This window comes from Megalobrama amblycephala, linkage group LG11 (genome assembly GCF_018812025.1).
Source record: "Megalobrama amblycephala isolate DHTTF-2021 linkage group LG11, ASM1881202v1, whole genome shotgun sequence".
NCBI lineage: Eukaryota > Metazoa > Chordata > Actinopteri > Cypriniformes > Xenocyprididae > Megalobrama > Megalobrama amblycephala.
In genome coordinates, this window is record NC_063054.1 from 14,171,830 (window position 1) to 14,197,780 (window position 25,951).

At 38.7% G+C, this 25,951-nt stretch overlaps 2 protein-coding genes and 1 long non-coding RNA gene across 3 annotated transcripts; 1 reads left to right on the top strand and 2 right to left on the bottom strand.

The window, feature by feature from the left end:
- The first annotated feature begins 3 nt into the window (after window positions 1-3).
- LOC125277767 lies at window positions 4-1,182 on the top strand. The gene is made up of 2 exons (XR_007186982.1): window positions 4-112; window positions 216-1,182. It is a non-coding gene; the product is annotated as an uncharacterized LOC125277767 (long non-coding RNA).
- Window positions 1,183-1,288: 106 nt separating this feature from the next.
- LOC125277766 (GTP cyclohydrolase 1-like) lies at window positions 1,289-6,252 on the bottom strand. The gene is made up of 6 exons (XM_048206267.1): window positions 5,946-6,252; window positions 3,940-4,049; window positions 3,645-3,700; window positions 3,031-3,062; window positions 2,397-2,481; window positions 1,289-2,104 (listed from the first exon to the last, which is right to left on the bottom strand). The coding sequence occupies exons 1-6, from the start codon at window positions 6,235-6,237 to the stop codon at window positions 1,975-1,977; spliced, it is 705 nt and encodes a 234-aa protein (XP_048062224.1). The 5' UTR covers window positions 6,238-6,252; the 3' UTR covers window positions 1,289-1,974.
- Window positions 6,253-22,151: 15,899 nt separating this feature from the next.
- LOC125278744 lies at window positions 22,152-24,719 on the bottom strand. The gene is made up of 2 exons (XM_048208090.1): window positions 23,584-24,719; window positions 22,152-23,404 (listed from the first exon to the last, which is right to left on the bottom strand). The coding sequence occupies exon 1, from the start codon at window positions 24,672-24,674 to the stop codon at window positions 23,973-23,975; it is 702 nt and encodes a 233-aa protein (XP_048064047.1). The 5' UTR covers window positions 24,675-24,719; the 3' UTR covers window positions 22,152-23,404; window positions 23,584-23,972.
- Window positions 24,720-25,951: the final 1,232 nt, after the last annotated feature.

Below are 25,951 nucleotides of genomic sequence, written 5' to 3' on the forward strand. Positions count from 1 at the left end.
TTTGACAGGTTTGATCCTTATGGGAAATCTGGATTTGCCACTTGCAGAATATGCAAAAGCTCTGTCCATCAGTCTGGTTCACACTACTGCCAGGGATGTGCCTATAAGAAAGGTGAGACGCTAGCGCTGAGATGTTTACATGCGGTTTTGTTTCCACCACATATATATATATATATATATATATGTTCTCACCACCCTCTCTTTCTACTTTGCAGGAATTTGTGCCATGTGTGGGAAGAAGGTTCTTGACACCAAGAACTACAAACAGACCTCAGTTTGATTTATTGTCTCTTGCTGGAGATTTCGTGTTTAGCTGAGAAGGCAATGTTTGTGAATGATTATGTTGACTCTTCCATGTGTTGAGAATGATCATTTAACTTCACAAGAGTTTAATTTGCAGTGTTTTGTGGGAAAGTGCTGCCAAAGGAGTGTACTGGATTATGACTGTATTTATATGAAAATATGTCCGTGGTATTTTTCTCTCACTTAACCTTAGAGCAATATATTGGCTTGCACTGTTTGAACAATGTAGATGCCTTCTTTAAGTATATTTGCTGGAGAACATGTTTTGTAAATGTTCTTATTAATTTGTTTTAGTAAATAATTTATCATTTTTAATACTACCAAGTATAATGACAGACATAAACAGTTCTCTTGATACTTTATTTCCCTTTTTAGGCTTACTTAGTCACTGGACCGCTAGACTTTGACTTTTAAATGTCACATGTTACCCCAATTAAGAAAAAATATAGATATTATCTCTCTTGTTTGAAGTTATATTTTTTTCTACTGTTTCCAAGGCAGTGTCACTACAGCAGATTCTAATGTAAATATGAAACAAGTGACCTGCCAATATAAGACAGCTTCAAGCTCAGTGTACAGTGATGTTTATAGCCTGTTTCCAATTCTTACTATCCCGCCATTGGTTCTTTTTGTGAACACTGTTGCAGATGTTTTCTGGAAAACTGTTGTTTCCTTTTTCAGTGATCATTTGGAATTACATAGTTTTGGATTTCTTTCAGATGTCTCTTGAACCCACATACTTTTTTGTAGACTGTTGCAGATTCTCTTACAGGCTGATTGTTTTGCCATATTTTTAAGTGCAAGAAGGCACAACATAGCAATACTTACTGTGTAATACCATTCCCTTAAGATCAAATAAATTAAGAATTGAAACCTGTACCAATGTGAGACTGTTTTTGCCTCTGTAAATGCTCCTTGCAAAATAAAATTGTGACAACATCTTGCAGAAATCAGTCTTTTGCATAAGAAAACAGAGACCGATGCATTTCGTAAATGGTGCTTTAATGTTTTAGTTGGCATAGTTGACATCTGCTTTGTTTTATACAATTCAGACCTATATATATTATGTAAAAAAAAAAAAAGGCAAATCCCAGTGGCAATGTTGGTTACTTCAATCCACATACAAATGATTCCCCAGATATATCACAAAGAGCCCTTTCATTGACTTTTATAAGTATAAATTATTTATCATGTTGGCTTATGACCCTTTGAATATTATCTAATTGGAGTATATGACAAAAAAAAAAGTTTTTAAAAGTTATATACAAATTAGTTTTAATATCTTAATTTTTCAAAAATTAATAATGTTAAACAAGTATCTGAGGCAATATGTTAATTTAGTGTTAATTGTTAATAACAGAAGATAATAGAAATGACACATATAATTCTATCAGTTTTAAGGCAGCTGTGTGAATGATTCAGTGGCAGGTCTTTTTCTCAAAGATAGTTCATGTAGTAACACTGATCCTTCAATATTCACATTTTATATTTCAGTGTATGCAAACAGTGAGTTTCAGCTGTTGGCAATACAGCTGTGCTTCAGCAGCTGGTGGACAGATCTACAGCTCTGGCTCAGTGAGATTCTCTTGGAGGGTTTCAAACGTAGAGAAAAATCATTGACCTGTTTGACTGCAAACACACTGATGGAGTTGGCGCAGGAAAGTGTGATCACTATGCACTTTTTGTCAGGGCGAGAAACTCCTCTCGGGCCTTTGGGTCCTCTCTGAAAACACCCAGCATGGCGCTGGTCACAGTACGGCTGTTCATCTTCTGTACTCCACGCATGACCATGCACATGTGACTACAACAACAAACATCCATTCAGGTCACAAATAACATTTGAAATACACATTTTCATGCTCATTGTATTGTATGAATAAATCATCAACCATGACAGTCACTGTTAGCAGAAGCTGAATCAAAGTACTGTATTCTGAGCTTGGAGTTACATGAATCTAATTGCATTTATCTGTGTTAATATTTATGAGAGGCTAGGATATATTATAGTATTAGGTGTGTGTTTACATACAGATAATTGTACATAATCTGATTGAATGTTTTATAAGAGAGTGTTTTGTCTTTTAAATACTTACGCTGCCTCAATGACGACTGCCACACCGACAGGCTGCAAGGCCTCAGAGATTGCCATTGCTATTTGCTTTGTTAGGCGTTCTTGGACTGCAATAAGCAAAATTAACAGTAAAACACTGAAGCAGCAACACAGATTAGGTGGATTCAATAGTAAAGTCTGAGATTGAGAGATGCTAGCACTGAAAATAAATGTTATACTCGACTATGTACAACATTCTCTAAGAAATGTTACCTATACTATCATTCAGAAGTTATGGGTCGGTAAGATTTTTGATATATTTTTGAAATAAGTCTCTAATACTCACCAAAGCTTGATTTATTTGATCAAAAATATATATATATTTATTATCATCAATGACGAAAACAGTTGGGCTGATTAATATTTTTGTGGAAACTGATGAATAGAAAGTTAAAAAAGCACAAGGCTTATTTGAAGTGGAAATCTTTTGTGACATTACAAAATGGCAGCTAATTGGCAAAAAACACAACTAAACTGTCACTTTCATCAATTTTATGCATTCGTGCTGAATAAAAGTATTAATTTCTAAATAGAAATCTTACTAAACCCAAACTTTTGAATGTTAGCGTATGTCTATCTCCCTTTTGGTAAGAATCTAGATATCTTGTGATAATTACCTTGAAGTCTGCGACTGTAGATTTCAACGATCCTAAAGAGAGACAAAATTCATAGCGCACAAGTTAAAATGTTGCACTTACAAACAGCTTAATAGGTAGCTATTTCCTTAAGAGCAAGGAATGACAACATTAGCAGAATATTCTTGAATGTTTTTTTATATATAACTATAGTGTAATTGGTAAAAATTCTAGAGAATTAGTGTTAAGATAAGTGAATAGATATAAAAGCAGCTGATGAATAGTGGCTCATGAAGTATGGGCGTATTTTACTCAGGCAAAGGAAGCACTAAGCTGCACATGATATTTTGTGAGGGCAGCAATGTTAATGGTTCCCACAACCACCGAACAGTGGAGGTGGGAGTTGAGGGGGATTTCCTCAGCGCCAGAGGTCAGCTAGTCTGGCGGTTTTCAGATGGGGCAGGATACTGTGCCAGGCTTTGCATCTAAGCTTCAAGTGAATGGGCTGTGATAACAGAAGAACTCAGCCACTTGTAACTAATATGTTCACTTTTTCAGTCCCACTCTGATGTGAGAACAAGGCCCTTTATAGTCCGTCTGAGACTGGCACATTAAATTGTGTGTGTGTGTGTGTGTGTGTGTATATATACACTCACCTTGCAAGCTTACTGAGGCCAACAACCTTTTTACTTGGCAGATATCCTATGTGAACCTACAGATTAATTAACATAAAATAATTTACTCAGTTTATTGCTCATTGAAAAGTACCCATTGACCTGCCAGCACTAAGCACTCTCCCAGGCCTAGACAAATGTATGCATCAGTGATCCCCTCACAACCCTTGAAACAGCCTTGTCTAGCAGTGCAACATCAAGCATAACATTAACATGAAGAACTGAGTGGCTAAAAGCATTACAATCATTGACATTATCAGCAGACATTGAGACATACCTTGCCAAAAAATGGAACTAGATGATGTTCACAAAGTGAAAACATGTCAATATCTTTCACAATAACTAGCTCCTCGTGGTCCTCGTCAAATATGGCATCATTTAGTACATCTGTAGAATATGAAAAAATATATGCAAAAGTTAATTGCTTAACACATAACAGACACAATTTCCACATTAAAACCCTCTCATAAATCAGGTCAGTTCAGGAGAGTGGCAAATACTCAGGAACTAAAGTGATTAGTTTAAGTAGCCCTTAACACCAATCAGACTATTGAAGCTGGTGCTTTCAGCATCTGATGTTGACTAATTGAGTAATTCCAGAATGACGTATAAGTAAATTATACAATGCTTCATCAAAGTAGTGGAGTTGTCAGACACACCAGTGGGTAAAAAGACTGCCCAAACATTGCATACTGAAAAGTATTTGGATCAGAATGATAAACAATTTTATTTAATTAATGTTATCATCATTTTGGGCTACATTCAAATACATAAACATAACTAATGGAATCATCCAATTGGTGATGAGCTAATAACTGGCATTATGTTGGGCCCTAGCACAATTAGCTTTCTTAAATTCGGCATGTAAGGGAAGTTGCGATAGTCTTTTCTTCCCTATTGTGATGTACATCTGACATTTGGAATTGGTTGGATTGTAGGATCATTGTCGTTTGCTATTGCTATTGCTAATTTACATAATTTTTTTTCAAACCTAGTCTCTGTGGTGTAAAACGCACCCAGCCACTTGGGGTACAACACCCCATCATAATTATTTTAGTTACCATGTTCTGAACATCACATCCTTTGTTTTTCCATTAAATGTAATTTACTAGGTGGTTGAATAAAAGACTTTATATTAAAAAAATTACCTCAAGTTCACACCAGCTATCTAGTTAGCTAGCCAGTAAGCATCAGCTAACAATATTTTTCAAATAAGTTTATTTTAAGCATGGTTCATTAATAAATGAATATTTATCTACTGTTTCGTCTTTTTAATTTTAAACTAAAACTGCCTGTACTCTGATTTTGGTGTAAATGTATAAAGCAAATTGCTTTATCAGAGTGGGGGCATTTACCCTACCCGTGGGGCAAAACGCCCCCTTGGTACAAATTTAATTTTTGTTAAAAATCCAATAACATGCAAACTCTGGACATTTTTCATACTTGGTTTATAATTTATCTCATTGACACTGAAAACTAGAATAACTACTCTAGACACATTTAACTTTTGTTTCACAGAAAAAAAATACAGTCCTTAAAGGGATAGTTCACCCAAAAATGAAAATTCTGTCATCATTTCCTCACCCTGAATTTGTTCCAAACCTGTATACATTTCTTTCTTCTGCTGAACATAAAGGAAGATATTTTGAAGAATGTGGGAAACTGAACAGTTCTGGGGCACCATTGACTTCCTTAGTATTTTTTTTCCTACTATGGAAGTCAATGGTGCCCAAAAGCAGACTGGTTACAAACTTTATTCAAAATACATTCCTTTTTGTTCAGCAGAAGAAAAAAAAAACTCATACAGGTTTGTAACAACCTGAGGGTGAGTAAATGATGACAGAATTTTCATTTTTCGGTGAACTATCCCTTAAAGGGGGGCGTTTTCCCCCACTCTACCCTAGGCCTATTAACCATTTTAATTTCATGGTTACTTCAAAGACATTTTAAATAAGTGGTATATTTTATATTTTGAGGTGTATTTGTGAAGTGTAGGCTAATTCTATAATAAAAAAAAGAAACAAATGACAAGAGCAGCCTATCCTAGCTGGAAGTGTTCAAGCAGCATAGCTGCTGTTGCTATAGTAACCTCCTCCAGTGAAAGTGATTTCGAAATCGGTGTCTGCTGACTAACTTGTAATCTTACTTTGTGATTGCTAAAACGATGTTTGAAATCCCTGTATGCTAAACTAAATCGTAGAAATCGAGTGAAACTGTATAATGCCATTATTCTCTGAATAATAATAATAATAATAATAATATGCCAAATAATAGCCTACTTACCGTAGATGGTCTCGTGGTAGCCTTTGGTCAGGAACTGCATTGCCTTAGCTGCACGGAGAGGGGTTTTGAGGAGACCCTGCCGGTCAGTGTTCTCTCCCAGACCTCGCAGTATGGTTGTGTATGCCGCCTCCAGAGCAGGTAACCGCGACTCATCCTCCGCCTCTTTCCGGGATGTCTCGTTTTTGTGCTGGACAGCGACTTTTTTCGTGTCGACTGTCAACTCGCTAAAGCCATTACGGCAGAGATACTCTGTGACAATTCCGTTCAATTCTGCCGCCTTTTGGTATTCCATTGAGTGTACTTTAAATGACTATTTAAAAGAGAATAAATGATTACTATTAATATTTAATTCAAAAGAAAAATATAGTCAAATGCAATCAGACGTCTGTTCAAATTTGCAACCGGTCCTCAGGTACAGGCTAGTAGTGATCGTCGTAGTGCTCTGAGTTGAGATTCAGTTGCAGTCTAAGTCTCTCCCACTCAGTGTGGCATTTATAGGAGCCCTTCACTATCGCTGTGTCCAATTGAGCACGTCGGTATTTGGTGTGAGCACGCGCTCCATTATGTTTTACACATGTCACACCCTTTTTATGGGGTGTAATTGAATAATACGTTACAGTCATGCAAACGGCGGAAACTGATACGTGATTTGCTAGTCTTAATGTAAAGACACATATGAGCGTCAAATGTCTGAGCATATGACCTCACGTGCTCATATAAGCTAGAACCCCATAAGCTGTAGCCTATTAGCCATGTCAAAATCTTAGAAAGTTTAAAACAACAGCCTAATAATCAAAATAATAATAGTAATAATAATTCTTTGCTGTTGTGAAATGGCTATAATTTTCAATGGCAAAGACCTATTAATTTAAATGCGCACACTAATAGGCCTACACATAGGGACTTCCAATTGACATCTATTGTGTATATACTGAGCTTATGATATTTGATGTCCTCTACCTCTATATCTAACCATCACACAAAACGTTTTTGAATATTAAAACATTTAATCATTAATTTGTATGTTTAAGTCATAATTTCCTCATATTTCTATCATTTGGTTCCCATAATGTAGGCAAAACCTGATCAAAGAGATCATCCGTTGAAGAAAGTTTTTAAGGTTGTATTTTTTCTTATTTGTTGAAATCATATGACTGAAAATATTAAAAATAGGGTTATTCCTCACACCAGCATATCCAAGACTGATCTCTGTGACAAAGCTCATTTCCACAAAAAAGGTCAGTTTTCTTGGGATTTTTGCTTGAAATTTTAATCATGTGAACGTCAGGCGTGGGTTGATAAGGTGCTTTTAAAAAAACTCTTGGGATAGTTTACAGTGGGATATATCATGACTGTATGCAGCTAGACATTTATTTCATAAAAAAATGAAAGAATGAATGAATAAATTATTGAATGCATGAACAATGAATGAATATGGCTATATGTATAAATTAACATGAATGTTTTGGAATTATGCAATTGTTACTTACAAAGTTCAGTATACTCAAATGAACTTGCTCAGAAAGTACAAAAGAACACACAATCCAAGATCATAACCAAAAGGAGATTATTCCTTTATGCAATGTACAAAACTAACTCAGCAGTTCCATTGCATCAATATATTGCGTCACCTGACCCCTTTTTGTTTGGTTTTTTCTTGTGATGATGAAGAGCTCTGGTAAGTCTGGCTTTTTAGAGGTGAACTGGAAAGGTAGCTGACTGACCAAAATAATTATTTGTTCCTTGGAACTCTATGCAAAAAACATCACAATGGAATTCAAGGATAAACCATATACATTAGTTATATTATATATATATATATATATATATATATATATATATATATATATATATATGGGGACAATATTCCATCACTCTGTGCTACACAGGGAACAACCGAGCATCGGGGCAGAGTGCTAGAAAAGGCCTCGCGACAGATACCCATAAAACAGGATAGCCCGAGTAACAGGTCTTAAAACACTGTAGTCATCTTCCCGAACCCCTAAGCCAAGGCACCATTGGGACCCAGGGTGTATATAGGGGGCACAGAATATAGTTACACCCGGATATGGTCAGAGTTATAACAGAAAAACATAAGCTGGTTACAGCAGTGAGGTTTATGCAGAAAGGACCTGCATCTGAAGTGCAGGAACGTCCAGATTATAAAACCTGACAAATGTGGATGGCGAGGCCCAGCCAGCCGCGTCACAGATGTCGGCGATAGAAACGCCACAGGACCACGAGGAAGCTCTCTAGTGGAATGCACTCTCACACCTTTGGAGCATTGAAGGCCTAAGGAGGAGGAAGCGAGTGCTATAGCATCAGCTATCCATCTGAAAAACACAGGCTTCCTGACCGGAAGACCCTTTGTGCAGCCCCCAAAGCAGACAAAAAGCTGTTCTGCCTGACAAAAGGAGGTGGAAGTCAATGTAAGTCCTCAGGGCCCTGACAGGACATAGTAGGTTCAACTCCTGTTCATCCTGGGATGGAGGATGAGCGGAGAAAACAATCATCTGCGCCCTGAAGTTGTGTGGATAGGACCTTTGGGACATATCCATGCCTTGGTTTCAGGACGACCTTGGAGTCGTTAGGCCCGAATTCAAGACAAGAGGGGCTCACCGAGAGTGCCTGCAGAACCCCCACACACTTGACTGATGCTAAAACTCTGCCCTATCGACTGCCCTGTTATAGGAGCATGAGAGGCTGCTATAGCTGCGACATAGACTTTAAGGGTAGAGGGAGTACGGCCTCTGTCCATTAAGTCTTGAAGGAAGGACAATATCTGGGATATGTCACAAGGCAATGGGTCTTCACCCCAGGCTGTGCACCAGGTGGCAAAGACGGACCATTTAAGAGCATAGAGACATCTTGTCGATGGGGCTCAAGCTCTAGCTTGTGAGATAGTGTTTAAAACATTCTCTGGGAGGCTAGCAGGCTCCCATTGAGAAACCAAACATGAAGATTCCACAGCTCGGGTCTGGGGTGCCATATCGTTCCTCTCCAAGGGGAGGTTGCTCCAGGACAACATGTTCCGTACGCCCTGAATATGTGCTGCTCTCAACGAGAGCAGGTTGCACTGGGCCCACTCCAGGATGGTCTCCGCCAGAGTGCAAAGGGGCTTTGAAGAGAGCCCGCCCTGGTGATTTATGAAGAACACCACTGTCATGCTGTCTGATCTGACCAAGACATGGTGTCCCATCAAGAGAGGGAGGAAGGCTTGGAGAGCTTGATATACCGCCATCATTTCCAGATGGTTGATATGAAGCTCGCTTTCCGGGCCGCTCCAGGCGCCAAAGGCCGGACAGTCATCGCACAGAGCTCCCCAACCAAACTTGGAGGCATCTGTGAAGACGACCTTCCTCTTGGTCATTGTCCCAATTGCCACATCCTGCTCGAATCAGCAGGGATTCGTCCAAGAGGCCAGGGTTGCAGCACACGCCAAGTTCACCTTGAGTGAGCAACGACCTTGTTGTCAGGCTTGGGACGGGACCCTTGGTTTCAGTCAGCGCTGCAGAGGGCATATGCAAAGCAAGCCCAGCTGCAGAGCCAGAGATGCCGAACTCATTAGACCTAGCATCCTGAATGACCAGAGCTCGCTCTGGAGTGACCATGGCCGGCATGGCTCGCATGAGCGAGTCGAGTCTAAAATTATCCCCAGGAACGTGACACGTGACACACAGAAGTTGACTCTGAGCTCCAAGCACTCCAAGTCGTTGAGGATGATGGATCTGTGAGATATCAGCTCCGCCTCCGACTAGGCCAGAATGAGCCAGTCTTTGAGGTAGTTCAGTAAGCGCACACCCATCTGTCGTAAAAGTGCGGGGAGCCAGAGATAGCCTGAATGGAAGGACCGTGTATTGATATGCCACCCCTTCGAAGGCGAATCTCAAGAATCGCCTGTGATGGGGGGCTATCTGGATGTAAAAATAAACGCACTTGTGGGAAGATCTCCTTCAAAGTGATCATTCTGAATAAGCGTTTTAACAGGGCCCTGTTCAGGCGTCTGAGATCGAGGATGGGTCGGAGACCGCCATCCTTTTTGGGGACGAGGAAGTACCTGCTGTAGTCAAGTCAGTCAAGTCACCTTTATTTATATAGCGCTTTTTACAATGCAGATTGTGTCAAAGCAGCTTTACATTGATAACTGGTACATAATTTGGCTGCACAGCAGCTCTTAAATAATAGTGTCAATGCAGGCAGATCAGAAGCACTGTTGAATAAATGTCAAGAATACTATTGAATATCAAATGTCAAGCGTCCCCAACTAAGCAAGCCAAAGGCGACAGCAGCAAGGAACCCAAACTCCATCAGGTGACATCAGGTGGCAAACAAGTGGCAAATAGGTGTTAAAATGGAGAAAAAAAAACCTTGGGAGAAACCAGGCTTAGTCAGGGGGCCAGTTCTCCTCTGGCGAACAGTGCTTTGTTACAATCAGGTTGCTATCATAAGTCTGATAGGATTGCAACAATCAAAGTATTTATTTCAGTTCCATCCAGTTGAGGATCGTATTCATCACGCCGGTATGGACGGTCTTGAGGAACTGTGGCACTGGCTGTCGTGTTGATGAGGCCTTCACAATGGATGATCTAGTTGACTCGATCTCTGCTGATACTTCAGGGCTGCGTTGTGGTCGTGTCAAGGCGCAGGTCCTGGTCTCAGCTGGATACGGCCCAGATCCGGTTGACTATGGTAAACCTCGGGATAAACAGAAAGACTAATATTAGCGTAGATGCCATTCTTTTTCTGATGTAACGAGTACATCTGGTGTTATAGGAAGTGTTCCCGGTTCCAGCTGACCTAATTTATGCAGCCTAATAATCCTTTAACGGATTTGAAAATATAAATTGATAATGTGTTATGTGTATGCCAGGTTAAAGAGATGTGTTTTTAGTCTAGATTTAAACTGACAGAGTGTGTCTGCTTCCCGAACAATGCTAGGAAGATTGTTCCAGAGTTTAGGTGCTAAATAGGAAAAGGATCTGCCGCCTTCAGTTGATTTTGATATTCTGGGTATTATCAACTGGCCTGAATTCTGAGATCGCAATAGACGTGAAGGACTATAATGCACCAAGAGCTCGCTTAGATATTGGGGAGCTAAACCATTTAGAGCTTTATAAGTAAGTAGCAAGATTTTAAAATCTATACGATGTTTAATAGGGAGCCAATGTAATGTTGACAGAACTGGGCTAATATGGTCATACTTTCTGGTTCTAGTAAGAACTCTAGCTGCCGCATTTTGGACCAACTGTAGTCTGTTTAAAAGCCGAGCAGAACAACCACCCAGTAGAGCATTACAATAATCTAGTCTTGAGGTCATGAATGCATGAACCAACTGTTCCGCATTTGTCATTGAGAGCATATGTCGTAATTTAGATATATTTTTTAGATGGAAGAAGGCGGTTTTACAGATACTAGAAACATGACTTTCAAATGAAAGATTGGTATCAAAGAGCACACCCAGGTTCCTAACTGAGGACGAAGGTTTAATGGAGCACCCGTCAAGTGTTAGAGAGTATTCAAGGTTTTTTCGTGAGGAAGTTTTTGGTCCAAAGATTAGGATATCAGTTTTTTCTGAATTTAATAATAAGAAATTTCTTGTCATCCAGTTTTTAATGTCAGCTATGCATTCTGTTAGTTTTGTGAATTTGTAGGTTTCGTCAGGGCGCGAGGAAATATAGAGCTGAGTATCGTCAGCGTAGCAGTGAAAACTAACACCATGCTTCCTAATTATCTCTCCTAAGGGCAGCATGTACAGAGTGAAAAGCAACGGTCCTAGTACTGAGCCTTGTGGTACTCCATATTGAACTTGTGATCGATACGACATCTCTTCATTAACTACTACAGACTGATAACGGTCAGATAAGTAAGATTTGAACCATGCCAAAGCAATTCCACTAATGCCAATATAGTTTTCAAGTCTTTTTAAAAGAATGTTGTGATCGATAGTGTCAAAAGCAGCACTGAGATCTAATAACACTAATAGAGAAATACAGCCACGATCGGATGATAGGAGTAGATCGTTTGTAACTCTAACGAGAGCAGTCTCAGTACTATGGTATGGTCTAAATCCTGACTGGAAATCCTCACAGATTCCATTTCTTTCTAAAAAGGAGCACAGTTGTGTTGAAACTGCCTTTTCTAGTATCTTTGACAGAAAAGGTAGATTCGAGATTGGCCTGTAATTTACTAAATCTCTCGGATCTAGTTGAGGTTTTTTAATAAGAGGTTTAATAATAGCCTGCTTAAAAGTTTTTGGCACGTATCCTAGTGCTAACGATGAATTAATTATATCAAGAAGTGGACCTACGACCTCTGGAAGCATTTCTTTCAGTAGTTTAGTCGGCATTGGGTCTAACATACATGTTGTTGATTTTGATGATTTGATAAGTTTAGATAATTCTTCCTCTCCTATAGCGGCGAATGATTCTAGTTTTACCTCAGGGACACTACAGTGCACTGTCTGAAGCGAAACTGTAGACGGTTGCATGTTTTTAATTTTCTCTCTAATATTATCAATCTTGCAAGTAAAGAAGTTCATAAAGTCATTACTGCTGTGCTCTATGGAAATGTCAGCAGTTGAATCTCTGTTTCTAGTTAATTTAGCCACTGTGTCAAATAAGTACCTAGGATTATGTTTGTTTTCTATTAAGAGATTTGAAAAATAAGTAGATCTAGCATTTCTTATAGCCGTTCTGTACTCAATCATTTTTTCTTTCCACGAAAGGCGAAAAACTTCTAGTTTTGTTTTCTTCCAACTACGTTCAGTTTTTCTCACAGCTCGTTTTAGAGCCCGAGTGTGCTCATCATACCACGGCGTTGGATTAGTTTCCTTAATCTTCTTTAGACGTAAAGGAGCGACTGCATCTAATGTGCTGGAAAAGAGAGAGCCAATAGTTTCTGTTGCAGCATCGAGTTCTTCTAAGTTGTCAGGTATACTAAGGCGATGAAACTGCTCGGGGAGATTATTTATAAAGCAATCTTTAGTGGTAGAAGTGATGGTTCTACCATATTTATGGCTGGGTGGTGGTTTTGTAGCCTTGGCTAACTGTATTATACACGACACTAAATAATGATCTGATATATCATCGCTCTGCTGTAGAATTTCAACAGCATCAATATCAATTCCATGCGACAGTATTAGATCTAAGGTATGATTACGACAATGAGTGGGTCCTGACACGTGTTGTCTAACTCCAATAGAGTTTAAAATGTCTGCAAATGCCAATCCAAATGCGTCTTTATTATTATCTACATGGATATTAAAATCACCAACAACAAGGACTTTATCCGCAGCCAGTACTAACTCTGATAGAAAATCAGCAAATTCTTTGATAAAGTCAGTATGGTGCCCTGGTGGCCTGTATACAGTAGCCAGCACAAATGTCAACTTACATAATGTTACATAAAGCACCATCACTTCAAAGGAATTATATTTGAAATTCTTTGAATGATTCTGAATATATTACTATAAATTACAGCAACACCTCCCCCTTTGCCTTTCTGTCGAGGATTGTGTCGATAGTCATAACCTTGAGGACTAGACTCATTTAAAATAATGTAATCGTCTGGTTTTAGCCAGGTTTCTGTCAAACACAGCAAGTCTAGTTTATTTTCTGTGATAATTTCATTTACAATAAGTGCTTTTGAAGAAATAGATCTAATATTCAGTAGCCCAAGCTTTATCATTTGTTTATCTAATTTATCTGTGATTTTCATTTTTTGAACATCAATTAAATTTTTACCCTTAAAAGGTTTCGGAAGTTTTTTGTATTTACTAGTTCGAGGTACAGACACAGTCTCTATGTGATAATATCTAGGTGAAAGAGTTTCTATGTGCTGTGAATTATTTGAGTTCTGTGACATGAGGCGGCTAGCAGACGGTCGGTTTAGCCAGTTTGTCTGCATCCTGATCTGGGCCCTGGTGTGTCATGTTTCAGCTCTAAGACTATTTGCCAAATTTCTAGACAGAAGAGCAGCACCATCCCGGGAGGGATGAATATCATCTCTTTTCAACAGATCAGGTCTGCCCCAAAAGCTTTTCCAATTGTCTATGAAACCTATATTATTCTGCGGACACCACTTAGACAGCCAGCCATTGAGTGATGATAACCTGCTAACTATCTCATCACTCCGACGAACAGGAAGAGGGCCAGAACAAATTACTTCTGCTGACATTGAATTTGCGAGTTCACACACCTCTTTAATGTTAATTTTAGTGATCTCCGACTGGCGAAGTCGAACATCATTTGTGCCGACGTGGATAATGATTTTAGAATATTTACGTTTAGCATTAGCCAGCACTTTTAAATTTGCTTTGATGTCAGGTGCTCTGGCCCCCGGCAAACATGTGACTATGGTGGCTGGTGTCTCTATTTTCACGTTCCGTGTAATAGAATCGCCAATAACTAGGGCACTTTCAACAGGATTCTCAGTGGGTGCGTCACTGAGTGGGGAGAACCTGTTTGATGTTCTAATCGGAACGGAAGAGTGGTGTTTGTTCTTGCCATTATGCCGCCTCACAGTCACCCAGTTAGCCTGCTGCGTGGCTTCTACAACCGGAACCGAATGTGCAGTGTTTACTAGGCTAGTCGCATCCAAAGCAGTATCTAAGGCCCTTTCATTCTCACTATCCTCAATTAAAGTTTGGATGCGTGTCTCTAATTCTGAGATTCTCTCTGTCAGCCTGACAATATCCCTGCATTTATCACATGTGTAAGTCTCACTGCTGACAGAAAGAGCTAAGCTGTACATGTTGCATTTAATACACATGATAATCGTTGGACATGACTGACCGTGTTTTGTAGAGTAGTCTGTCCGTCGCCGTCCGAAAAGCTGCATCGCACACGGGACACGGGACTCGCTAGATGTCTCGGTCGCTTGCCGGTGCCTGGGGCAAGGGTGATGTGCGGGACGCTGTACCTCACGGTGGATCGATGAATGCCGGGCAGCAACGTCTCCACAGCTTCCCGGTCTGGCGAGGACAGATCAGAATAACATACATCGGATAAATCCGCCATTAATCGACAAGGAAGGTTAGTTTAGAGGAAAAAAATAGACGGTAGCTAGCGGGCTATGGCTAACACTAGGTGATTACGCTGGTAGATTACTAGTAATAAATCGTTCCGTTTAGTAATACTATGCAATAGGTTAAGTAATCTAGTGAAAAATAAGAAAGTTATATTATGTGAATAGGAATAAAGAGAAGGATTTAGGATAAACTCCACGAAGCTTCGAGCGTAGGTCAGACAGCAGGCAGGCAAAACACTGAGCAGAGAGGCAGACAGGAGCAATCGAGCAGCAATCCACCGAGCCAATTTAGCCACTGTATCAAATAAATACCTAGGGTTGTGTTTATTTTCTTCTAAAAGTTTTGAAAAATAGGCAGATCTAGCAGTTTTTAAGGCTTTCTTTACTCAGTCATTTTCTCTCTCCACGAAATGCGAAATACTTCTAGTTTGTTTTCTTCCAGCTACGCTCCATTTTCTAACTGCTGTTTTTAGGGCCGAGTGTGCTCATTGACCATGGTGTGGATTAATTTCCTTAATCTTTTTAAAACGCAAAGGAGCAACTGAGTCTAATGTGCTGGAAAAGAGAGAGTCAATAGTTTCTGTTGCAATATCGAGGTCTTCTAAGCTGTCTGGTATGCTAAGGCGATGAAACTGATCAGGAAGATTATTTATAAAGCAATCTTTAGTGGTAGAAGTGATGGTTCTACCATATTTATGGCAGGGAGGCAGTTTAGCCACTTTCACTAAATGTAATATACACGAGACTAGATAATGATCTGAGATGTCGTCACTCTGCTGCAGAATTTCAACGGCATCAATATCGATTCCATGTGACAATATTAGATCTAAAGTATGATTACGACAATGAGTGGGTCCCGACACGTTTGTCTAACACCAATAGAGTTTAGAATGTCTGTAAATGCCAATCCTAATGAGTCTTTTTATTATCTACATGGATATTAAAATCACCAACAACAAGGACTTTATCTGCAACTAGTACTAATTCTGATAGAAAATCGGCAATCTCTTTGATAAAGTCTGTATTGTGCCCTGGTGGCCTGTATACAGTAGCCAACACAAATGTCAACTTACATAATGTTACATAAAGCACCATCACTTCGAAGGAATTATATTTGAAAGACTTCTGTCTGATACTGATAAATATTACTATAAATTACAGCAACACCTCCCCCTTTTCCTTTCTGTCGAGATTGTGTCGATAATCATAACCTTGAGGACTAGACTCATTTAAANGGTAACACTTTATAATAACTGCACACTATGAAGCATTAGTTAAGCATTAGTTAATAGTTATTTCATCACTTATAAAGCATTAATAGACATTAGTAAGTAGTTTATAAATACAGCTATAATTGCTTTATTCTTGATTTATAAGCATATCTATAATGTGTTTAATAATTGTATTTTCATACTTTATTAATAATCAATTTATCATTTCTAAATTAAGTATTACATTATTTACAAACCAGTTATTTAGGAGTTGTCAGTAGTTCATTTAGTAAGTGTAAGTAAATGATTAATAAACTATTTAAACATTCATTTATACATCTTATTATTTAGACACATAGTAATAGTTACTTAGTGTGTTAGTAAATGTTTTATTAACACATATTCCTACTGCAATTCATGATTAATTCAGGTAGTTATAAAACATTTAGAAGTAGTCAGTTAACTATTTTTGTGAGCTCATCTAAAGTGAGGACTATTTATGCTTTGTAAAGCTTTTATAAATGAGATTTAAAGGTTCAGTGATCTTCTGCACTGCTGTTCTCTAATGTTTTAAAGTTAGTACCGAGGTAATTTTGACACTAGGAATATGTTAATAAAGCATTTATTAACACACAGAGTAACTAATACTATGTCTAAATAATACGATGCATAAATGTACATTTAAATATTTTATTAATCATTTACTGACACTTCCTAAATGATCTTATGAACCACTGACAACTCCTAAATTACTGGTTTGTGAATAATGTAATACATAATTTAGAAATGATAAATTGATCATTAATAAAGTATGAAAATACAATTATTAAACTCATTATAGATATGCTTATAAATCAAGAACAAAGCATTTATAGCTGTATTTATAAATGGCTTACTAATGTCTATTCATGTTTTATAAATGAGGAATTAACTATTTACTAATGCTTAACTAATGCTTCATAGCGTGAGTTATTCTAAAGTGTTACCGTTTGATGTTCTTAATGGAACGGAAGAGTGGTGTTTTCCGCGGCTAGGCCGCCTCACCATTACCCAAGTGCCCTGCTGCGCGGGCTCTACAGCCGGAACCGAACAATGTACAGAGTTCACTAAGCTAGTCGCATCCAAAACAGTATCTGAAGCCCCTGCATTCTTACTATCCTCGATTAAAGTTTGGATGCGTGTCTCTAATTCTGAGATTCTCTCTGTCAGCCTGACTATTTCCCTACATTTATGACATGTAAATCCCTCGTCGCTGACAGAGAGAGCTACACTGAACGTGACAAACTGAACACGAGATAACAGTGGGAAAGGATGACATGACTCACCGTGTTTGTAGACTGATCCGAGTTACCACTGTAGACTGATCCGAGTTACCACAGCTGTTTGATGAATGCGTTGAAAAGGAGCGCGCGAGACTGATAACAAGTTAACAAGCGAGATGCAAACGCGTTGTAACAGCGATTTAGATTCAAAGATTACAGGCTAGCGACGTCAGATTAATGTGGTAGGCAATAATAATAATATAAGCAACAATGAATAAAAGTAAGAGATTCAATAAAAGTAAGAGAAAACAATCACGGTATTGCTATCACGGTCTAAAGAAGGCCTACAAGGCCGACCACCTCAAACACCGTGAGCATAAGCCTGATGCAGTGCTAAAATATGTGAGCAAACTCTTGATCGTAAACCAACAGCGCCCAAAAAAACAAGCTGCATTAAGAGAGAGGCTACAATAAAGAGCCAACAATCTAACAGCAAATGCAAAACAGCTGCTGTGGTCATGATCGACTGGGAGCTAACAGAGATCATACTATTCTAACCAGAATAAGACTCTCTACACTCAACCTGAGTGTGCAATCCAACAGGTGATGTACTCAGTGAAACACAAACCCTAACCGGGGAGTACAACAAAACACCATGTTCATAGATAGAGGCTAATCACAGCCTGCTATCACAGAAACAGGTGTTAACCTGTGGCAGAACTAGAGTAAGCTCACATATGTATGTAGAGCTAAAGCTTAGAACCCCAAAGCAAACGCAATTGCTTTGTAATACATGCCATCCAAACAGGATAAATGTTTCACAGAACAGATCTGAGATCTGTAATGAACCCTTAGAGAATGAAAGCTAAAATATTTAGCATTGTAATCTCAAACTTGAATATAATTCAAGAATTCAAGTTCTAGGAGTCACGTGATGCAGGCGGTGAGGAAAGACGCGCTCTAGTGAGCTCCTCTGACTAGCTATATTATTAAGCAAGAATCCTACATTAATCTCCCTAGTTTGTAGATTTTCAAGTCCATTAAGGAATTGGATGGGCAATATTGTTTATGGCAGAACACAATTCGCGCCGAAAAGGACGTAAAACACGGCCAACTATCAACACTCCCGAAGCTAACGATCCTGACTCGCTACCCAACATGGCCGAAGATGTGGAAGGCGAAATATCGTTACAGACTCTGTGGAAGGAGATCAAAACCAGTAAAGAGGAAATTAGCAAACAAATGGACAGGATGACCAGCGATATTCAAGCTAAATTGACCCGCATCGAAACCTCTATGTCAACTTTATCGGAACAGATGGTCGAGGTTGAAACTAGAGTAAGCGCCACAGAGGATGACTTGAGAGATACTCGTTCGACAGTTACTCGCTTGGAGAAGGACGTCGCCTACCTTAAAGATAAAGTACAAGACCTGGAGAACAGAAGTAGGAGATCTAATATTCAGATTGTAAACTTGCCGGAAAAATCAGAAGGAAGCAATATGGTTTCGTTTCTGGAACGCATCATCCCGGAGATCCTCTGCGTCGAGAACTTTCCGTCTCCTCCGACAATTGAGAGGGCCCACAGAACGGGAAATACCTTGTCGGATAGGGCAACTCCAAGGATAATTGTGGTGAAACTCCTGAACTTCAGAGATAAGCAGAAAATCCTTCAACTTGCGCGAGAGAGAAAGGAGGTTTTCTTTGACAACCGGCGCATCCACTTTTTTCCCGATTTCAGCGTGGAGCTCCAGAATGCTCGCAAAGCTTACACGGAGATCGGGAAATTGAATACTCCTTCGTATACCCTTCTAAGCTTCGGATCATGTATATGGGTAAAATAAAGTTCTTCTCCACTCCACTTGAGGTTAAGAACTTTATTGATTCTCACAGTAAGGATGCAGAGGCCTCCACTACGGAATGAGAACTGATACTATAGCCTACTCTAATGGCTTTCATGTTACTAAGGCATAATTTGCCTTTTCTTTTTTTCATTCCTTCTTTTTTTTCACATTTGAAAGTTAAAATTTTAGTTCAGGTGATTTTTGGTTTTGTTTCTTATTTTTTACGCAACAAGATGCATCTTTCGCAATGGTATCATGTAGGAGTAGAAGAACATTATTATGTGTGTAGTGGAAATTTTGCTGTTATTTTTAAGATCGTGATAACTGGCTAAGATTTTTAACTGTGTTTCATGGAATGTTAGGGGTTTAAATAATCCGGTAAAAAGAAAGAAAGTACTGTCACATTTGAAAAGGGTTAACACGGATATAGCTTTTATTCAGGAGACCCATCTTACTGATCAGGAACATAGAAAACTCAAGAGAGAATGGGTTGGTCAGGTCTATTACTCATCATTTTCTTCCAGTGGTCGAGGGGTAGCAGTACTAATCCACAAAAAATTGCAATTTAACTTGATCAATACATACTCTGATACTGCTGGTAGATATGTAATTGTTGAATGCGAGTTGAATAGGGAACATATTACCTTGGTAAATGTCTACGGTCCAAACCATGATGATCCCATCTTTTTTAGCAAATTACTATTACGATTAGCTACTATTGAGGGCAGTTGCTTTTTTGGTGGTGACTTTAATCTAGTTTTAGACCCTTCCAAGGATAGATCGTCAAAAAAAATTCTTAAATCAAAAGCAGCAACCATTCTGAGTCAAGGGATGACTGATTTGGGGTTGTATGATGTATGGCGCAATCTTTATCCAGACCAAATTGACTACTCATTTTATTCAAATGTACATAATGTCTACTCAAGAATAGATTTCTTTTTAGCCCAATCATTAGCCTACCAAGTACTCCATCTTCCTGCAATCTCTGAAAACCCTGGAGAACCAACAATGGCCCCGCCTTAAAACTTATATGCTGAAAGACCCAGATTTTATCCAATTTATGACTACTCATATTCAGATTTTTCTTGAAGCTAATGCTAATTCAGCTTCACATTCAACCATATGGGAGGCACTTAAAGCTTTCATGAGAGGACATATTCTCTCATATGCATTTTCTTCATATATATAAAGAAAAGAGAGCTGCTTTAACAGATTTAGAAAAAGAAATAAGATCATTGGAATTAGAACATTCTTTGACCAATAATGATAAATGTTTATCACAACTTAATCAAAAACGGGTCTTGTATAATAATTTGTGCACTCAGAAGGCAGAATCTATTATGGCAAGAACAAAATATCATTATTACGAATTCGGAAATAAGACTAGCAGATTACTAGCTTGGCAAATTAAAAAAGAAGAATCTGAGCGATGTATTCACTCAATACTATTAGATGATGATAGATATATAAAAGACCCTAGAGAAATTAACATTTTATTTAAGGATTATTATGAAACTTTATATAAAACTGATCACAGTCAGGGAAATGCTGATGCTAAGAAATTTATTAATAAAATACAGCTACCAAAAATTGATGATGAAGATAACAAACTTTTGAACTCTGAAATAACTGAGAATGAAGTACTTAAAGCAATTAATGCTTTAGGAAATAACAAGGCCCCTGGACCAGACGGCTTCCCAGTTGAATATTTCAAGTCATTTTCAAAGATGTTATTAACTCCCTTAACAAACATGATTAAAGAATCACTTGAGAGAGGCTCACTTCCACACTCCCTGGAATTGGCCACAATAACTCTACTCCCTAAACCAGGGAAAGACAGGCAAAAATATGGGTCTTATAGGCCGCTAAGTCTACTCAATGTTGACTATAAAGTTCTAACTAAATTGCTTGCCCTAAGACTAGAAACTGTTATACCCAAATTAATACATCCAGATCAGACAGGATTCGTTAAGAATAGACAAGGCTCTGATAATATTAGAAGGCTATTGCATATTATCAATATTGCACAAAAGCAGAAATTATCAATGTTTATTCTGTCTATGGATGCCAAAAACGCTTTTGACAGAATTGAACCTACTTTTCTTTTTGTGACACTAGAAGCCATGAGCTTTGGGTCTAAATTCATTGGTCATTTAAAAACTATCTTTAATTCCCCTAAAGCACAGATATGTACCAATGGCATTATATCTAACACCTTTACACTGTCTAGGGGCTGTAGACAAGGATGCCCTATATCGCCATTATTATTTGCTCTGGCTGTTGAACCTCTCGCTATTGCGATAAGGTCCAATACTGTAATAAAGGGAATTAAAATTGGCACCAATGAACACAAATTATCCCTATATGCTGATGATTTGTTAGTATACCTGACCAATCCACAATTCTCTATTCCCCCTTTACTACATGTATTTAAGGAATACAGTGATATATCTGGTTATAAATTAAATTATGACAAGAGTGAAGCTTTCCCTATTAATATACCAGATCAGTTAAAATATATAGCAAAACCACTGACACTGTGTACTAATGGGTTTAAATATTTAGGTATTCATATTGATCTAACTCATGATGACATGTTTAAAAAAAATTACTCCATACTTATGGAGAGAGTGAAAGATGATATGCAAAAATGGAAAGATTTACCCTTATCATTAATTGGCAGAGTCAATGTTATAAAAATGAACATTTTACCTAAATATCTATATAAATTTCAATGTCTCCTGTAACCCACACCTGAGGTGTAAATTTTGTTAACTCTACAACTGGACCAATGTACTCAGAAGACTAGGTTTGTCCACAGAGAGAGATGGTACAACAAGAGTGAACAAATTCGGACAATCAAGTTTTGTGGTAAGAGCAAGATTTAACTGTATTGAACATAAGAAACAGTTGATTTCATTTAATTGCAGTGATGTAAGAATATTCACGTTACTAATTTGTACTCTTTCCTTTCTCTTCCAGGAATTTGATGGTTGTTTCACTTTATGAAATTAATTTTTAGCCCAGAATTCAATCAAGCCAAATGCAATCTGTCTGTGTATAAATTAAAACTAAATAAAATGAACTTCACTGTCCTTTCTGTCTGAATTACTGGTTCTTGAATTTAACCCCATTTAGTTTTCACTCTTTAAACATTAACATCCAATCAGTTTAACATAAAATTTCAGTTATTGAACTGTATAACCAGTAACCACAGGGTTCATTCACTATGAATAAAAAAAAAACTCAAAATGGAAAAATAAAAATATAAAATAAAAATCAGTCCATGAATTCAATTCAGTTCCCGGAAGAAAAGTTCCTTAAATGTGGTGTAATTCAGTCTGTGCAGTTGATCCAGGATTAGGACGAATAAAAAAAACAAGCTGTTGTGTAATTTCCGTCCTACCGTTCGACAACCACACGGTTAAGTTCACAAGAAGTTAAGGATTCACTCTACAGGTGGCCCGCCAGTCCAACTCCACCAAGGTGCATATAGAAAGTGCAGGAAGGAGTTGAGACGATTCACGAATGAGAAGGATTCACGCCCTGATCAACCCACATCCAGATCAGGCAACATTCATCGGCTGGCTCCACAAAACTCAAACAGATATCACAGGAAGGAAAAAAAACCTGGCCTTGAACACACAAGGCCAAAAGAACAATTAATAACTGATGCTATAAAGCATACATTACTTAGTTCTAACTCAATTTCAAATAAAACATCAAATAATATCCTTGTATCTTGTTACATCAATTTGTATAACAATTTCTCTTTGTGCAATTATTTCTCTTACCATTAAGGGCCTTCGTTTAACCCTTGTGCACTTGCGTTTCAGTTAACACACAAACTGCACCTTAACATTTCATATAACATATATACAGCGTCTTTTCTGCTTAACATTTACACTTAAGGCTATAATCGCCATCAATATTACACCAATAACAATCATTTGATGAAACACTCAATGTAACTTTGTAATGTACTGAATTGAAAATAAAGAAGGGCCTAAACTCACCAAGGAACTCATTCATCACATGTACATCGGCGAAACAGGAAATTTCCAGAGCATACGCGTTCCAAAATGTCACTCTTCACACAATCTGCTTCTCTCTGAACCTTTTTGTTAAAAATATACATGTACACCACGTCATATTAGCTTAAGCTAATGCTAAAACACGTCATTAACATTCATTGGAATGAAACGGAGATACAAGCAAATGCCACACCTCTGCCCGTTTCACACTAATCTCTACATAATCACATACAAAATTTAGAGACGTATAAATCATCCTTACATTACTTTTCTTCGACTTCAAAGCACTGAATCTCCCGGGATAGCGAGAAACGTCTGTTTGCATCAGAGGTTGGAGAGGAAAGAGAAAGATCTCGAATGAGCAGGATATAATTATCGCGCGATGGCGGAGATTTAGTGACGTCAGGCGCGATCTCATTGGCTACTCCATAATATGAGAATACTATTGGAGAACTTTGAAACCTTCAATATTTTATTCATATATATATTTTATGTACACAATTTTATGTAATTAGTAAAGTTAATTACATCATCATTTATGGTTTCAGCCTCTTTATACTTAGTTCAATATATTGTTTTATATAGAGTTGATTCATTTCAACCGTTTATTATTGTTATTATAATATTTTCTTTCTCAGTCACAAACCACTACTAGCCACTAGTAACCTGGGTTACACTTTCCCCCACTGAATTCAGGCACGTCCTCGGGCATGCTAGGGGTTGACTTGTCACCACTGAGGGAAAAGCACCAGGCATGTTTACAGACTGATCACTGACAAACGTGGATTCTTCCAAGGTAGTTGTAAGTGCTGAACTCAAGCCTTGCAGTAATGACTGGATAACCAGTGTTAATGGATTTCCTAGTTTATGATACTGGAATTTGTTAGGGGGTCCGCAGTGCCTTTTAGAGCGTCTAGGGCCAATGGCTCCTAGGTCACCGTCCATGACTGGTTGGTCACTAGAAACATCTTGGGCAGATGGGCTTTGAGCAATTGACTGCACTTCCTCACTCACAGGGTCTGATAGGCTTGGACACTCCAGCACTCTTTCATTCACAGGTTCTGACAACTCTGGAAGCTCAGTCTTTTTAGTGCATTTTCTTCCGCAGTTCTCCACTCCAATGGTGTCTCCGTCTCGACCAGAGTCAACTCCATCAGTGTCAGCTTCAACAGAATTCATCACAGGTAAGTGACTTTCCTCTTCATTATCTGTTTTATTATCTGTTGAGTCTGTTAGTCTGATATCATGTAATGTCTCCTTTACAGGGTGTATGACAGCTGGAGGGAATTCAATATCAGGTAAGGTTTTGTTTACAGGTTCTACTGCAGCAGGAGGTGACTCAATGGGCTCCATTTCAGGTAGGTTCTCTACAATCCTAGGATGTTCTGAAAAAGGTGAGATGGTCTTTGTACTGAACTCCAATTGACATCCTGAATTGTTAATATGGACAGAGTCATCCTCCGATTCTGACTGACTGCTCAATAGATGTTCTTGGTGGGTCGCTTTATTTGCAGAATGGGATCTGGTTGTAGGCTTACGACAATTCTTTGGAGGGTCTGTCTCTCTAATTTCATGCAAGGGTAGAAACCCACATGGCAGCAGCAAATCACGGTGTAGGGTGCGGATCGGTCCATCTTTCCCTTCTGGGCAGACTGTATATACTGGCATGTCACCTGCTTTTCGGAGTACTACATAGATCTCAGATTCCCATTTGTCGGATAATTTGTGTTTCCCTCTTAATCTGACATTTCGCACCAGGACTCGATCACCTGAATCAAGTGCAGAAGCAACTACATTCCTGTTGAAACGTCTTTTGTTCTGATCCGCTACTTTTGATGCATTGTGAGTAGCAACTCTGTAGCTCTCCTCAAGTCGACTCCTTAAGGATTTCACATATTCCGAATGGGACTGGAATGGGCAGTTATTAGTAAGTCCAAAAGCAAGGTCGACCGGTAGTCGAGGCTGCCTGCCAAACATAAGCTCATATGGGGAATATCCCGTTACATCACTCCTGGTGCAGTTATACGCATGCACCAATGGCTTGACGTGATCTTTCCAATGAGCTTTGTTCTTGTTCTCCAAGGTGCCTAGCATCTGCAAAAGGGTCCGATTAAAGCGCTCAACCGGGTTCCCTCTAGGATGGTAGGGGGTGGTTCTCACTTTGCGGATGCCTGCAATCCTACACAACTCTTGGATAGTACGAGATTCGAAGTCTGGCCCCTGGTCACTCAGCAGCTTTTCTGGAAAGCCGTAATGGACAAAGAAACTATCCCACAGGCATCTAGCAACTGTTTGGGCTTTCTGGTTACGGGTTGGTATTGCAACAGCGTACTTAGTAAAATGGTCAGTGATGACCAAAATATCCTTGGTGTTACTGCTGTCAGGTTCCAGTGTCAGAAAATCCATGCAAATCAGTTCTAAAGGTCTGTGGGTCTGAATATTCACCAAGGAAGCTGCTTTCTGTGGGGGAGTTTTCCTACGAACACAGCGCTCGCATGTTTTTATTTTCTTGTCCACATCTGCTGCCATCTTCGGCCAGTAGAATCTGGACCGGAGAAGATCAAGTGTTCGCTCGAGACCAAGATGGCCCATATCATCATGGAGACTAGTAAGTACAATTCCTCGAAGAT

Coding starts and splice junctions, on each gene's coding strand:
- LOC125277766 (XM_048206267.1), bottom strand. CDS start 6,237: ATGGAATACCAAAAGGCGGCAGAATTGAACGGAATTGTCACAGAGTAT. Junction 3,701..3,939: donor TAGTTCCATTTTTTGGCAAG/GTATGTCTCAAT, acceptor ATTAATCTGTAG/GTTCACATAGGATATCTGCC. Junction 2,482..3,030: donor CTACAGTCGCAGACTTCAAG/GTAATTATCACA, acceptor TGCTTATTGCAG/TCCAAGAACGCCTAACAAAG.
- LOC125278744 (XM_048208090.1), bottom strand. CDS start 24,674: ATGGAGCCCATTGAGTCACCTCCTGCTGCAGTAGAACCTGTAAACAAA.